Here is a 14,396-nt window from a genome sequence, read left to right as displayed (position 1 = left end):
AACATCCTGTGATGCGTTGTAAAACAGGGAGGGGGCAGAAACAGACAACTGGTTCAGGGCAAAACTTTTGTTATGCTTGTATTGGAGATTAAGTACTGAAAATGAACCATAGAGCTATTTGAGTCGTTCACTGATTTAATAGACTGAAAAGAATGTGTTTTTCTGTAGGAGGGAGGTGATTAAGGACAAAGCGGAGAGAACTGCATAGAAAGAGAGAGAACCAGAAAGGGGAACTGAAACAGAGGATTGTGGTTAATGATTAACGGCTAGCAGTCAGTCTCAAAGGTCTCCCCCGCCCTGCAAGGCCTGCTGGGAAAATCTCTTGGCAGGCAGGGCAGCGAGAGTGGGAGAGGAACAGTAACAGAGATAACAGTGTTGAAAAAGAACACCGGAACAGAAGAGCCGAAACCTTTTGCTTGCTGCTCAGCTAGTTGGTTCTCTGGCTGTCTGAGACCTACCTGTGTCCCTCTCCCTGCCCTATCTGGAGCTCTCTCTCATGGGGAAGGCGAAGCCCAACACAGGGCCCCTGGCCCGGAGGCCTGATAACTCAGCCTTTAAACAGCAGAGGCTACCTGCCTGGTCCCCCATGCTCACCGCACAGACTGTCCTCCCGTTCTTCTACTGTATGGCTGTGCTTTGTATGCTACTAGGAGTGGCGCTACTTCTTACCGTGCAGAATACACAGGAACTAAAGGTCAGTGTGTGTGTGTGTGTGTGTGTGTGTGTGTGTGTGTGTGTGCGGGGGGCGAGTGAGGGTTGAGTGGTTATTGTTTCAAGTTCAGGATATGAAACTTTTAAATTGAAAGCATGGGTTTCTTATTCCGAGAAATTATGCTTCTGAGGGAATGAAAGATTGTTCCTACAGCGCATTCTACCTCTTTTACAAATACGCACTGTGACTTTAGTACAGGGTAAGACAAGGTAAAGGCCGCAAAGCTTATCAGGGCATCAATACAAAGAGAGAGAGCGAGGGAAGAGCAATAAAAATCAGGGAATGAGGAGTGGTAGATCGAGGAGGCAAAGGTAGTCTTGTGCCTATGTAGATGTGGGTCTTCACTATAAACCTGCCAAATACTAAGAGAGAAGCAGACATCTCACTACAATGTTCGTCGTAGTTGTTGTCGGGCCCGGTCTCATATCAGAACTTCAGCACACTGAGGTACAGTTGTAGGAGCGCATGAACCTGTCCCGGTTTCAGTGTCAGAGCAAGTATTGATTAGAAATAGGTACATTTGAGCTTCAGTTCAGTACAGTTATATTGATGAAATGTAGTTGTATGAGTTTTTATTACATTACTCTCTTTGTATTCCTCACTATCCATCACTCTCTCCCTCCCTCCCCTTCACAGGTGGACTACACAGAGGCGGGTTCGTGTGATGCGTGCTTTGAGAGGCGTAAAAACAGCAGCCATGCGGACCAGAGCTGCACCTGTAGTGTCGTCTTCCCCGTCGAAAACACTTTCAAGGTACAGGGCTAAGGGGCTGATCTGGAAATGATGGTTTTACCAGGTTCTGTGGCCAAGCTACTTTAGATGCATGCTGATGATGTGTTTACTGTTTCCTGTCCCAGGGTGACGTGTTCGTATACTATGGCCTAGTCAACTTCCACCAGAACCTCCGGCGCTACATGGACTCCAGGGATGATGGGCAGATGGTTGGAAGGAAGAAAAACCTGAAGGTGGCTACAGAATGTATTTTCAAAAACAAATATATACATAATTTGTTTTAATCTCTCTTACTTTATGCCAGTTTACTGTTCAAATGGCTGACCCATCAACCTCCTCTCTTCCTCCCTCTCTCTAGGAGCCGAGTAGCTACTGTCTTCCCTTCAAGGTGGCCAAGAATGGACTCCCTATTGCCCCCTGTGGTGCTGTGGCCAACAGCATGTTCAATGGTAATGTACCTCACCATTCACACTCTCACCTTTCACTCTCACCACTCACTATCGCTGGCTGACTGACTGACTGACTGACTGACTGGCTGACTGACTGACTGACTGACTGACTGACTGAGGGTGATCATTGTTGTTTGTGTTTTCCCAGACTCCTTCACTCTGTTCTACCACCCTGCTGACGGGTCAAAAGTCCCGGTTCCTCTGTTCAGGAAGGGCCTCACCTGGTACACAGACAAGAACGTCAAGTTCCGCAACCCACAGGTGGAGAACAAGACTCTCGCACAGGTGTTTGAAGGTATGTGTGTCTGAACTCACCCACTGTGTGTGTGTGTGTGTGTGTGTGTGTGCGTGCATGTGCGTATGCGTGTGTATGATCATGCGTGTGCGGTACAATAAAATTCTCTCCTAAATCCTTGTCTCTGCTAACACTATTGTCTTATGTTGTCAGGCACGGCTCCGCCCTTGTACTGGCAGAGGCCTGTGTATGACCTGGACCCCCGTGACCCCAATAACAACGGCTTCATCAACGAGGACCTGATCGTGTGGATGCGGGAGGCAGCCTTCCCCAACTTTAAGAAGCTGTACGGGGTGTTGAACCGCGCCTCAGAGCCCTTCAAGGATGGGCTACCACCAGGGAACTACAGCGTCCACATCTCCTACAGTATCCTTTAGCACTGAACACCAACCCTTATTTGTTTATTTCTTTTGTGTGAAAAACGGTAAGAGAGAGTCGGCTTGCTATAGATAGGCAGAAGTCCCAGTGCTCTATGTTTAGATGAAAAGGTTTGTTAGATGTCTATTTTTGGCCTTGACCTCCGCTCCCCCCAGACTTCCCTGCGCAGTACTTCCAGGGCAGAAAGCAGGTGGTGCTCTCCACGGTCACCTGGTTCGGAGGTCAAAATCGCTTCCTTCCGATCGCCTACCTGGTCACAAGCGGTCTCCTCCTGCTGGTCGCCGTCATCCTCACCGCTGTGTGGTGGAAGTTTGGAAAGAACGGGAAGAACATGGAGGAATGAATTGTGTGCAAAAAGGAGGGGTGTGAAAGAGTGATGTGGAAGGGGAAGAGGAAGAGCCAGCAGGAACTGTGAGCACTGACTGAGTGAACATTTTTGGAGGGGTGACTGGGAAAACAACTGCATTTGTTAGGATGAATTGGGTGATGCTATCAGGGACATGGGAGTGAACAGGGGATGATGTCAGGAACATGGAGATGATTGTTGAAACGCAACAGTAAATGGATCAGTACTGTTCATCTGGGGAAATGCCAGATCATAAATAGAAACGATAGAAACCGATTCCAGTTGGACATTTTGGAATAATAGAAATGATAACATTGAGGATTCATATATGTTGTGCTACAATGTATATTCTATTGACTGAGATTATATTCCATGAAAATTAGATGAAAAAGGTTGACCTTCCCTTTGGGACTGAGTTATGTAATTCTAACCTCCCAAACTGTATTTAAGGTGAATATCCTCCTACATGTTTTAGGTACTGTTAAATGAATGCAGTAAAGCACTTGAGATTCAGGATATGTGAGCTTTCATGCATTGTCAGCCTTTGAGCTGCCAGTTGAGGTGAATGTGAATACTTTTGTTTTAATTTCTATATTTGACCATGTGGGGGCAGTAGTGATATTTGTATCAAAATGAGACAGGTTGTCATAGAAAATAAGATGATTCTCTCCAAGGGTTTCTCTCATAGTTAGTAGTTAATACAATTATATTTCAGTGATTTATAGTATATTGCCTCTTAAGTCTTGAAATATCAAGCAATCCTTTGAGAAAAGTAATAATTAATTTAGGGACAAAGAAAATATATTTTTTACAATTTGTACTTTACTGTAAACCTTAATGTATGTGTGGCGGCTAATGTTATCTTTGCAATAAAAAATGCAACTTCTTAAAAAGTCTTTATTTCTCCATTCTGTGGACTCACAGAAACACACACAGTGACCAGGGAACACACTGAAGCACCAGGTCAGTGACTGACCTAAGGTCAGTCTTTCCGGCTGAAGATCTAAACGTTAACAGTTATCCCCTGATCCAGGGTTAGTGGAGGGGTACGTACACTGATGCTCTCGTTCCGGCATCCATAGATGCACACAGATACAGGGCTCATCTCAATAGTCTACAAACGCTTCCTCTCCACATTTCCTTTGCTTCATCTGCACATATGGGAGAGCTGGATGGGTGGACGCTAATTACCTGGTGCTAAGCAACCATCATAATGAGGTTTCACCTCTCCTATGTTTTCAAATCGGTGCAGATGAAGGAGAGGAGGCATCTTCAGGCTATTGAGAATCACCCAGCGATAATAACATACAGACACAGCTACTCACACCAAGATACATGGAAGCCAGACCCACTCAATAAATCACAGATGCATTGATGACGAGATCAATTATACAGTAGAGACAATGACCAAGACACACACACACTTTAGAACAGCAATGCAGACACAACTTACACATACACTCATGCTGGAATCCCACGTGTTTCTGTGGACCTCAGAATGCTGGCTGATCACTAGTATTAATGTTCCCTTTCTGTACCGTCTTCACTAGGATGTGTGACCAACTAACAGCTCTTTATGGCTGGGGTGCGCAACTAGACTACTGTAGTGTAAGTCAGGCTAGATTCTGGCCTCTAGCACACAGAGGTTATAAAAGCCTCCTTGAACTGGAGGTTCAGACAGTGGCCATATTTGCATGCATAGGTAAATGATGCATAATTACAAAACCAAGGCAACATTTGGTCTCACATAGAAACAAACACATACCCTACTGTTGGGTAGCCTCTTTCAGGTTCATGATATTGGATTCTGCCTCTTCAAGTCACTGGGTCGTACATCTTCAGTATCTGGCAGTGTGTGAATCCAACCAGGTAAACACAATGGCACCTAGAAGTCGTGGTGCAGAGGTCCTTTTCTGACTTGTCACCAACGAGTGTCACGTGAGGCATGGTGTCCATGACAACAGTGTAACCATGAAAACAGTGCAACCATAATTCTTTGATTTCTTCCATGTGGAAGCTGGTTATCTTTTTAGATAGTGGTTGGGAACATCAGCTTTTTTTGTGAGTCTGTCCTTTTCAGCAGGATTCAAAGGAAAAATAAATAAAAATCAATCATTTGAGAAACTTAACACAGGTTTTTTTGATGTTGATTTCACTAGATTATGTACAATGTGGTTAACTTTTAGGAGAGAGAGAAAAAAAATGAATCAAAAAAAATCCTCAAGATCTAACTAAAAGAATTCCTAAAATCATTTCGTACGTACCATAACACAGAGGAGACTCCTCTTCACAGGAGGGAAACCAAGGACGCATCAAAATAGTCTGAAGTGGTATAGTCTCCTCATATGCACTGATCTGAAAACACTCTACAAGTAAAAGCAATATGGCCGAAGCCTACCAGGGGATACTGCCATCACTTCGCAACGTCTTTTAGATCAGCACAGACGAGGGAAAGGTAACAAAGAGAGGATGCCACTTCAAACTACTCAGCGCACAACTGAGATCATCCAACTTCCATAGATTTACCACTCGGCCAATCAGATAGTTGGATTCAGTGGCACCTGACTTGTCAAGTGTGTCCTCTACCGATGTGGACCAAGGACACCGACAGGGAGCATGGTCCAGACCCAGGCTGGTACTGGTGGGAGTATGTGCCCTCTGAACAAGCTGCCGAACATAACACACTTAACATAAACACTCAGGGGGAATCCTGACTTGAGAAATGTGTGTAACTAAAACTGTGGTGCACACGGTTCTGTGTGAAAGTTGTGCACATACCGGTATCTTTACCGGTGTCTTCCCCAAGAGACTACCAATGCCCTTACCAGCATAGGGAGGGACATCTCTGTGGTATAAACGTTTCAGCTGTTGGTGAAATGTATTGCTTGGGGAACTATTACCGATTTTGCACATTTCAGTACACGACAAAGGAAGTTGAAGAAAAAAAAACTCACAGTTTGACAAAAACACAAAACTAAAAGACACACAGAGGGGACAAAGCCTTGCTGAAACAGTAGTGTTCTCTCTCTCTCTCTCTCTCTCTCTCGGTCCCTCTGTCATGTAGACATTCATGTTTGTGGTTTCAGTGATAGGACTGGTATGGCACTATGCAAGAACACTCTGGCCATGAAGTTACAGGTAGACACACACATACAGACATCTCCAAAGGAATCTAAAGCTAAGGTAGTGTTCTTTCAAGATTCAAGGCCAGGGTCAAGGGCTCACCCCTCCCCTTCAGTTCTGCCCCGCTGGCTTCTGGGAGCTGCTCTGAGGCACCTGGTAGGCCAGCTCCTCAGTGGGCGTGGCCTGTCCTGGCGTGCTCTTGGGTGTGTCGTACATCGACCTCCCCGACTGGCCGCTATCTGTCCGTGCGAGCAAGGAGGCGGGCCCACGGCCCATGAAGCTGGAGACTGACACTGCGGTTGGCTGGCTCATCGAGGAGCTCCCTGATAGGTGGCTGCCAATGTCAATCATGATGGGCGTAGCATATTCAGCACCTGAGGCAGGAAGTGGTTCGGCATATGCGTGGTAGATTTCCGTTGCTATGGGAGCGTCGTAGAGGTCAGGGTCTGTGTAGCCCGGGTCAGCCCCCTCCTCTGGTTTGAAGGTTGACCTCTGACCTAGTGATGTCAGCACACCGCTCACCAGGGGCTGGGCATACTCTAATGGGACATGAAGAGAATATGACACATTAACAATGACACAGACATACTAAAGAAGCATCAGCATGAGATGTGAAAGATGGGCAGGGTTTAGAGGTTAAGTGATTCAGAGGTGAGGAGATAGGGACTCTGTGTGTGTGTGTGTGTGTGTGTGTACCTGCAGGTTCTGCCTGTAGTCTGGGAGCGGCCCCTCTTCCCCTGAGCCGGCCCACCTCGCTGCTGCAGTAGCGCACTGACTCCTCCCCCTCCGTCATCTTCGTCGGCAGAAACTGTTTCATGCTCTTCCACCAGTCTGGGATGGACACACACACACACACAGATGCACACAATAGCATCAATAAAACACTCATAGATACTTTTTAACACACACACACACACACACACACACACACACACACGGAATGTATGGTTAACTGGAGCAGTGTGTTGACCTGTGCGGTCCCAGTGAGGGAGGTCATACGTCCCCTCTGAGCTCTGCTTCCTGTGGAGAGAGAGAGAGAGAAAACAAAGGAACGAAATGAAAGACACTTTCAGAGTCAAGTTGGGTGGATAGTCATTACCATATTAAAGATTCATTAAAACGACAATTTATGCTGAAAAAGTTGACTGTCCTCACCTGTTTCTCCAATGCCAGGCACAGGCTATGGTCACAATGAGCATCGTCAGAACCATGACCAACACTGGCACCAACACCGCTGCCAACGCAACATCTATGACCGTAACACAACCAAGAACACATGACCTCAAGTACAACCGTTACAACGTAGTACAACGTAGAATAACCACTGTTACTGTTGGCTCTGCTTAAGTCAATTCAAATGAATTTCAACCAGCTTTTAAAAGGAGCACACAATTTCTCTCCCTACCTCTCTTACCATTGCTGGTGTGGGGGGGCATGGTGGTATTTCTGATGTCAGGGGTGTGGGTCGTCCTGCCATACTGAGGGGGTGTGTCCGTGACCACGGGAGGAGGAGGCGGCCGAAGAGGGTGGAATATCCGAGGCCTCACTAGCCAATGGGAGAGGAGACAGAGCAGAGGAGAAGTTGAGAGGAGCAGAGGTTGACACCATGGTAAAGCAAACTCCACTCCAACAACACATACAGTGTAGGGGACGGTTTTCCAGGACCCAGATTAAATCTAGTCTAGATTCCCCTTATAGTGAGGTATTCGATTGGCTGGTTGGTTGGTTGGATTACCTGGATGGAACTGGCACCCAAGCAGCTCCATCTTGAGGGCGATTCGCTGTTGCCACTGGGTGGGGCTTATCCTAACAAAGCGCGCCTCGATGGGTGGGATGAAGTTATTTCTCACTTCCTGCAGATAGTTGGTGTTCCCTTGGAAAATCTGCCGCAGAACATAAAACAAGAGAGAACTCTCACAACCAGAGAAGACACAAAAAAAAAAAGGTAGAACACAAAGCAGAACATTTCTCCAAACCATTTCTCTCGCCAAGCCTCAAGTGTAGAACATAAGAAGAAAGCATCGAGACATCGGCAGAGGGGCGTCAACACCATTAATAAACGACCTGTTCCAATTACTCCCGACGAACAAGAGACACTCAATCCATCTCCATCCATTTTTAATGCCCTAGCATCCTGACTTGAGTCTCTGACAGCACTTAGCCCTGACCACCACCGCCTTGTCTAGATCTCCTGTTTCCTGCCATAAAAAAAAAAAAACCCACCTTGGTCAATCCTCTTGTTGCCAAGGAAACCATGAGATCAGTTTTCCTTCCCCCCACCGCCCTCTACTCCCATTCTCTTGTGTGTGAGACTCCACTATTCCAGTATTCCGCTGGCGCTGATCTGAAAGACCTGGCCAGGTGAACAATGCCAGGCTTCCACCACCAAACTGCTTTTCACCTCCTCTGTTTCTGTCTGAGAGTGAGATCAGCAGACGAAGGGAAGGAGACTAGGAGAGGAAGCCACTTAACACTTGTTGAGACAGTGACTGGGAGGCGTGTATCACCTTATCCTGTGTAGAGTTCGCCTCTCGATATGTGCTCCAGTGCTGTCCATCATTGCTGTACAGGACGCGATAGGCTGACGTGTAGAACTGGTACTCCAGGAGGGTGGAGCCTGTGGTGGTGATGCCTGGGTGGCGTGAGAGGGAGGAGGAGGAGGAGGAGGAGGAAGATGATGAAATAAAAAGTGAAAAGACACAAAAGCTGGGAGAGTAAACTTGAGTGTGTGTGTGTGTGTGTGTGTGTGTGTGTGTGTACCTGTAATCCTCTTCTCCCTCTTCAGGTCCACCTGCAGCCACTGCTGCTGGTCGCTGTGAGCCGAAGCCCAAGGTAGTCCCGCCCTTTTAAGGCGAGCCCCAGGTGGCCCCCACACGCTGGGTTGGCCAATCACATCACTCCATTCCCACACTGAGGAAGCAGTAAACTGGGAGTCCCTGACAACGCCTGACTCAAACCCCAGTGTCCCATAGCAACCTGAGGGATGAAAAAGAGAGATAGACAGACAGACAGAGAGGGAGAGAGAGAGAGAGAGAGAAAGAGAGAGAGAATATTTTCAAACCACTTAATTGTGTTAATATACCACAATCTGTATATCAGAGCAGTACATATAGCCTCTTATTTTCACATTAGAGGTGTGTGGTTGAGGTTACAGACAGAGTAGGATGTAAGGCAATGTATCAAAGCTAAAACCTCACCACTGGTCTTGAAGGTGAACAGGCTGTTTGACAAGGGGCCACTGGGAAGAGAGGAAAAGGATTGACAGGGGTATGAGGATTACCACAGCACAAATGAATGACCTCCAACACAGTAGAGACAGAGGACAGGAAGATGGAAGAATGAAGGGGCTGGGGAGGGAGGGATGGAGGGGGTTACTAGTAGCTATGTTACTGTTACCAGTAGGACTTACCCGGTGGAGGAGACATTGTTGGCCAGCGAGCCCTCGTAGTGAGGGATGCCCTTACTGCTGACCACACTGATCTGACCGCCCACAGAGTTAGACACCACACCTGCATGGACTGCTGCCACACACACGGGGGACGACTGCAGGAGGGAGGGAGGGAGAGAGGGAGAGAGGGATGGACGGAAGAGGTGTAATCACTCCAAATGCAGATATTCGACGTTTTAACAACTTGATCCTGACATGACATTTGAATGATTGGGTTTCAATAAGAGGGGTTTAGAGGACTAGATGTGAGAGAGAGAGGGAGGGAGGGAGGGGGGAGAGAGAGAGAGAAATAGGATTGTTACTCTGTCAGTTAAGAGGCCATACTTCACAGACTGGCACTAATGGACTATAACGTTTGACAGTGATCAGAGAGAACAGCCATCCAGTCGAGATAAGGAGAGATGAGTCAGCATGATGTCACTTCCCTGCGGTGGGAACACTGTGGCATCATTGTCTGAAATCCAGGCTGAATTCCAAAACCAAAACCCTAGGCCCCTTCCAAGAGCCCCTCAAGTAGATATGAAAGATTCAGATACACATGTATCCCCCTTCAGTGTTCAAAGACCAGAAAGAACTAGGTGTAAACAATATAATCAAGGCCAAATACCTCCTTTCATACATATACAAGCAGACAAACATACATCATGCGTATATGATCAAAACCATGTTTCCCTATCGGAAGCTAACACACACACGATCAAAACCATGTTTCCCTATCTGAAGCTAACACACACACACACACGATCAAAACCATGTTTCCCTATCTGAAGCTAACACACACACGATCAAAACCATGTTTCCCTATCTGAAGCTAACACACACACACACACGATCAAAACCATGTTTCCCTATCTGAAGCTAACACACACACGATCAAAACCATGTTTCCCTATCTGAAGCTAACACACACACACACGATCAAAACCATGTTTCCCTATATTAAGCTAACACACACACAATCAAAACCATGTTTCCCTAAATAACGCTAACACACACGCGTGTCATGTTTCCCTATCTGAAGCGACAGTAACACACACACACATACACACACACACCACAGTTCCCATAACAAGCGGACAGCTGGTTGAGTGAAGTGGTAATGGTTTTACTGGAAAAGCTCCACATGGGGTTTCACAGCTGACTGTGGGTAAGGGACCAATGCTGTGACATGCCCACACGCATAGTGTCTGTCACACACACACACACACACACAATGACCAAAGGGGCAACACACTTAGATTCACATACATGCATGTGCAAAAAAACACACACATACACCCTTTGACCGAGGCACCCACAAGCACTGAACACTTGCCCTTTCAGCTCTCAGACATCCCTAAAACACACACCACATCCTAAGCAGCGCCCCACCAAACCACTAACACAAACACACTGCACTGCTCCAAACCACCACTCCCAGCCTCTCAGAGTCTCCCTCTCCCTCCCCCTCTCCCCTGCTATACACCACACACACCCATTCAAAGGCATGGGAGAGAGGTGGGGTGCACTGCCCCCCTCCCCCCGTACTGTATGTCACATCAGAACCTCCATAGCTGAGGTTAGCAGAGGTAAGGGGGTAATGAAATGTACGAGTGAAGGGGAGACTTAGTCATTTTCTGCATTGTCAACCACAATACTGCCCGCCCGCCCGTCCACCCGCCCGCCCACCCGCCCACACACACACACACACACACACACACACACACACACACACACACACACACACACACACACACACACACACACACACACACACACACACACACACACACACACACACACACACACACACACACACACACAGCTCAGCACCCTACTGCAGCTGGAGTGGATTAGCGGACCATTCCACCGGCCAAACAATTAGCTCACCGCCCCCCACACCCCCGCTCCCTACCCTGTTCCTCTGAGACCACCACCACCACCACCCCCACAGACACACACACACACAAAAAATGAATACTCCCTCGCCCCAACCCTCCCAGGCCCCCAACCCACCCAAGCATGAGGTCATCAGCCAGAGACTCAACACCCATGACCTAACACAGAGCCGGGGCATTGTGAGGTCATCAGCCCGGGACACACATACCACGGAGAGAGGCCCTGTTTACTTAGGGCTTAATGAGAGGGAGAGAAAGAGAGAAAAAGAGAAGGGGGGATGTTACAGCAGGAGGGGTAGACAGACGGGAAGATACAAGGTACAGTAGGATAGAGAGAGAGAGAGAGAGAGAGAGAGAGAGAGAGAGAAGAGCAAGACCATAAAGTGAGTCATAGATGAGTGGTCTGTTGTGTTCCTTTGGGGCAGCAGCAGCGGGCACTGAGTGATGAGCAATAATACAGGGGGGGTAATGGGGCAGTGTGAATCACCTAGGAACTATGTGCCCAACACAATGACGAACGAGCACACACACGCACACGCACGGTCATATACTCACGTCTCTGTAGCCGTGAGGTATGGTCCCAGAAATCTCCCCAGAAGATGTCAAACATCCTGCCGGACAGTATTTACTGCAGAGAGAGAGACACATCACATTACTTTATACAGGGAGAAACTCACGCACGTACACATACGCACAGGTACACGCGGACACACACACACATACCTGAATTCTGCCTCGGTGAAGTTGATTCCTTTGTCTAGACAGGTGATCAGATCTGCAAAGGGAAACAAAGATCCCATTAACTTCGCTCTCTGACCCCACCCTGTCTCCTGCTCTCTCTTTCTCTTTCATCCTCCCTTTCTGTCTCTCCATTCAATCATCTCGCTAATAACCAAACTATAATATGCCACTCTCTTTCCCTGTCCAACAGTATTCTGTGCTGGCCTTGTGTTAGGAAGTGTCACTGAACTTCACAGTCAGAGCAGTAAAGACAGAAGAGCCTCACAGATCTTTATGGTCAAAACCAACCCAGGATGAACTCTGACATGCTTCCACCAGTGATGACACGGAGATGCGGACAACGTTTCCATCCTGGGTTGGTTTTTGACAACAAGCAGCATGTTGTGGGTCAGATCTAACAAGAGGAACACAGAAAGGTTGAGTGACAGGCAGCAGCCATTCACAGAGTCTACGCGTGGGTAACCTTGTCGAGACCATTGATAAGCTTGAGGTAGAAGTGAAATTCAAGGCGAGGGGTGAGGGGTGGAGACCTGTAACGTGCTTGCCACATTCCCAACCAGTCAATATGCAGCTCAAAATGGAAGTCAATAATTTTCACTGATTCCAACAACCAAATTATAATTCCCCTTTCATAAATATAGCTTGCTAGCAATGTTAGCTAATTTGGTCTAGGAAAAAGGGGAGGTGGGCTGTTTTCCATGAAACATCACTTCTGCTCATAGCCAATCAAAATGACACTCGCATTCAAACGGAATCGGCTAATGACACATTTTCCAGACCTCCAAAGGAGGCATGAAAACAACGTGATTTGGAGGTATGGGTGACACCACTGGGGGGAAAAAAATAATATTGTCTGCAACTCTGACATGCTTCCCACCAGTGATGACACTAGATACGGACAACGTTTCCATCCTGGGTTGGTTTTGACCGTAAAGATCGCTGGGTTTGGGAATTCCGTGGAAGTGGTCAACCTTGGTTCCCTTGTCTTGACCACAAGACCTCATGGCCAGTTTGACCATCTCATCCAGCTAACCGACCTGTGAGTCAAACTGATGTGTAACCAAAGCAACAGCAAGTCGCCATGACGACAGCATTGATTTATGTGGCTGTGCAAACCACAACCCATCCACACACACACACACACACACACACACACACACACACACACACACACACACACACACACACACACACACACACACACACACACACACACAGTCCCCCCCTTTCAGAAAACAGATGAGTCTCTCTCATTGATTGCTTTGTTTGCCTCTCCTCGTGTGGTGCACTAAGAGTAATGGCCAGACCATCCATCCATCCTGTTACAGCTACCAACGCCCGAGCAGACTGCCAGTGGAAGTGACTCTGTGGGAGAGGACATGGGGAATGGAAAGCCTACATGTAGGAGTGCAAATGTAATCATAAAAAGTGGTGAACTGAAAACGTTGTTACACAGGAGGAACATGGAAGGCCATACAAATGCCTCAGCCTCCCTCTCACCCCAGCTTCAATATTGCATTAACAACACTCAACCCATGTAAATGAATTACCCTCCACAGAGCACGTCTCTGCTCAAGACCACAAACGCCACCCAACTACTCCTTTTATCATTCGGAATGAACAACACGTACAGCAGCCATACACAAGTGTCTCAATAAACAACAGCCAGTACGTGAACCTGGACCCAGCAACCATGAGAGGGCTTTCCTGTGTCGTCTTAGAGGTGCTGGGAGGCTCTGAGTGGAGGCAGCTAGGCTACATTATTTTATTTATATATAAATAAAGGCCCTTTTGCCTTCAGAACTGCCTTAATTCTTTCTGGCATAGATTCAACAAGGTGCTGGAAACATTCCTCAGAGATTTTGGTCCATATTGACATGACAGCATCATTGCTGCAGATTTGTCGGCTGCACATCCATGATGCGAATCTCCTGTTCCACCACATCCCAAAGGTGCTCTATTAGATTGAGATCTGGTGACTGTGGAGGCCATTGGAGTACAGTGAACTCATTGTCATGTTCAATTTGAGATGATGTGAGCTTTGTGACATGGTGCGTTATCCTGCTGGAAGTAGCCATCAGAAGATGGGTACACTGTGGTCATAAAGGGATGGACATGGTCAGCAACAATACTCAGGTAGGCAGTGGCATTTAAACAATGCTCAATTGGTACTAAGGGGCCCAAAGTGTGCCAAGAAAATATCCCCCACACCATTAGATATTTGCAAAGCTGTCATCAAAGCAAAAAGTGGCTACTTTGAAGAATCTAAAATATAAAACATATTCTGGTTTGTTT

General features: G+C 47.2%; 2 protein-coding genes across 2 annotated transcripts in view; one reads left to right on the top strand and one right to left on the bottom strand.

Annotated features, from left to right (window-relative positions):
- Positions 1–49: 49 nt before the first annotated feature.
- On the top strand, positions 50–3,760 carry tmem30c (transmembrane protein 30C). Its single transcript, XM_083681333.1, has 7 exons — positions 50–694; positions 1,349–1,465; positions 1,570–1,677; positions 1,803–1,893; positions 2,042–2,188; positions 2,342–2,554; positions 2,722–3,760. The coding sequence occupies exons 1-7, from the start codon at positions 497–499 to the stop codon at positions 2,907–2,909; spliced, it is 1,062 nt and encodes a 353-aa protein (XP_083537459.1). The 5' UTR covers positions 50–496; the 3' UTR covers positions 2,910–3,760.
- Positions 3,761–3,817: 57 nt separating this feature from the next.
- The window catches only part of dcbld2 (discoidin, CUB and LCCL domain containing 2), a gene marked incomplete at its 5' end in the record, with an annotated part of 12,919 nt that continues 2,340 nt past the window's right edge, over positions 3,818–14,396 (bottom strand). The window contains 12 exons of the mRNA XM_083682625.1: positions 3,818–6,574; positions 6,732–6,866; positions 7,006–7,055; positions 7,191–7,284; positions 7,450–7,581; positions 7,771–7,918; positions 8,543–8,667; positions 8,796–9,011; positions 9,233–9,273; positions 9,445–9,578; positions 11,916–11,988; positions 12,084–12,135. Of these exons, the coding sequence (XP_083538751.1) occupies positions 6,147–6,574; positions 6,732–6,866; positions 7,006–7,055; positions 7,191–7,284; positions 7,450–7,581; positions 7,771–7,918; positions 8,543–8,667; positions 8,796–9,011; positions 9,233–9,273; positions 9,445–9,578; positions 11,916–11,988; positions 12,084–12,135 (1,628 nt within the window). The 3' untranslated portion in view covers positions 3,818–6,146. The remainder of the gene's footprint in view (positions 6,575–6,731; positions 6,867–7,005; positions 7,056–7,190; positions 7,285–7,449; positions 7,582–7,770; positions 7,919–8,542; positions 8,668–8,795; positions 9,012–9,232; positions 9,274–9,444; positions 9,579–11,915; positions 11,989–12,083; positions 12,136–14,396) is intronic.

This window comes from Argentina silus (assembly GCF_951799395.1).
Source record: "Argentina silus genome assembly, chromosome: 12".
Classification (NCBI taxonomy): Eukaryota; Metazoa; Chordata; class Actinopteri; order Argentiniformes; family Argentinidae; genus Argentina; species Argentina silus.
Note: the sequence above shows the minus strand (reverse complement) of the source record. Positions and strands in the feature narration are given on the sequence as shown.

Bases quoted from the DNA above. Each gene is read 5' to 3' on its own strand.
- tmem30c (XM_083681333.1), top strand. From the start codon at position 497: ATGGGGAAGGCGAAGCCCAACACAGGGCCCCTGGCCCGGAGGCCTGAT. The intron at 1,894-2,041 runs GTAATGTACCTC...GTGTTTTCCCAG, and splicing joins GGCCAACAGCATGTTCAATG to ACTCCTTCACTCTGTTCTAC. The intron at 2,189-2,341 runs GTATGTGTGTCT...TTATGTTGTCAG, and splicing joins TCTCGCACAGGTGTTTGAAG to GCACGGCTCCGCCCTTGTAC.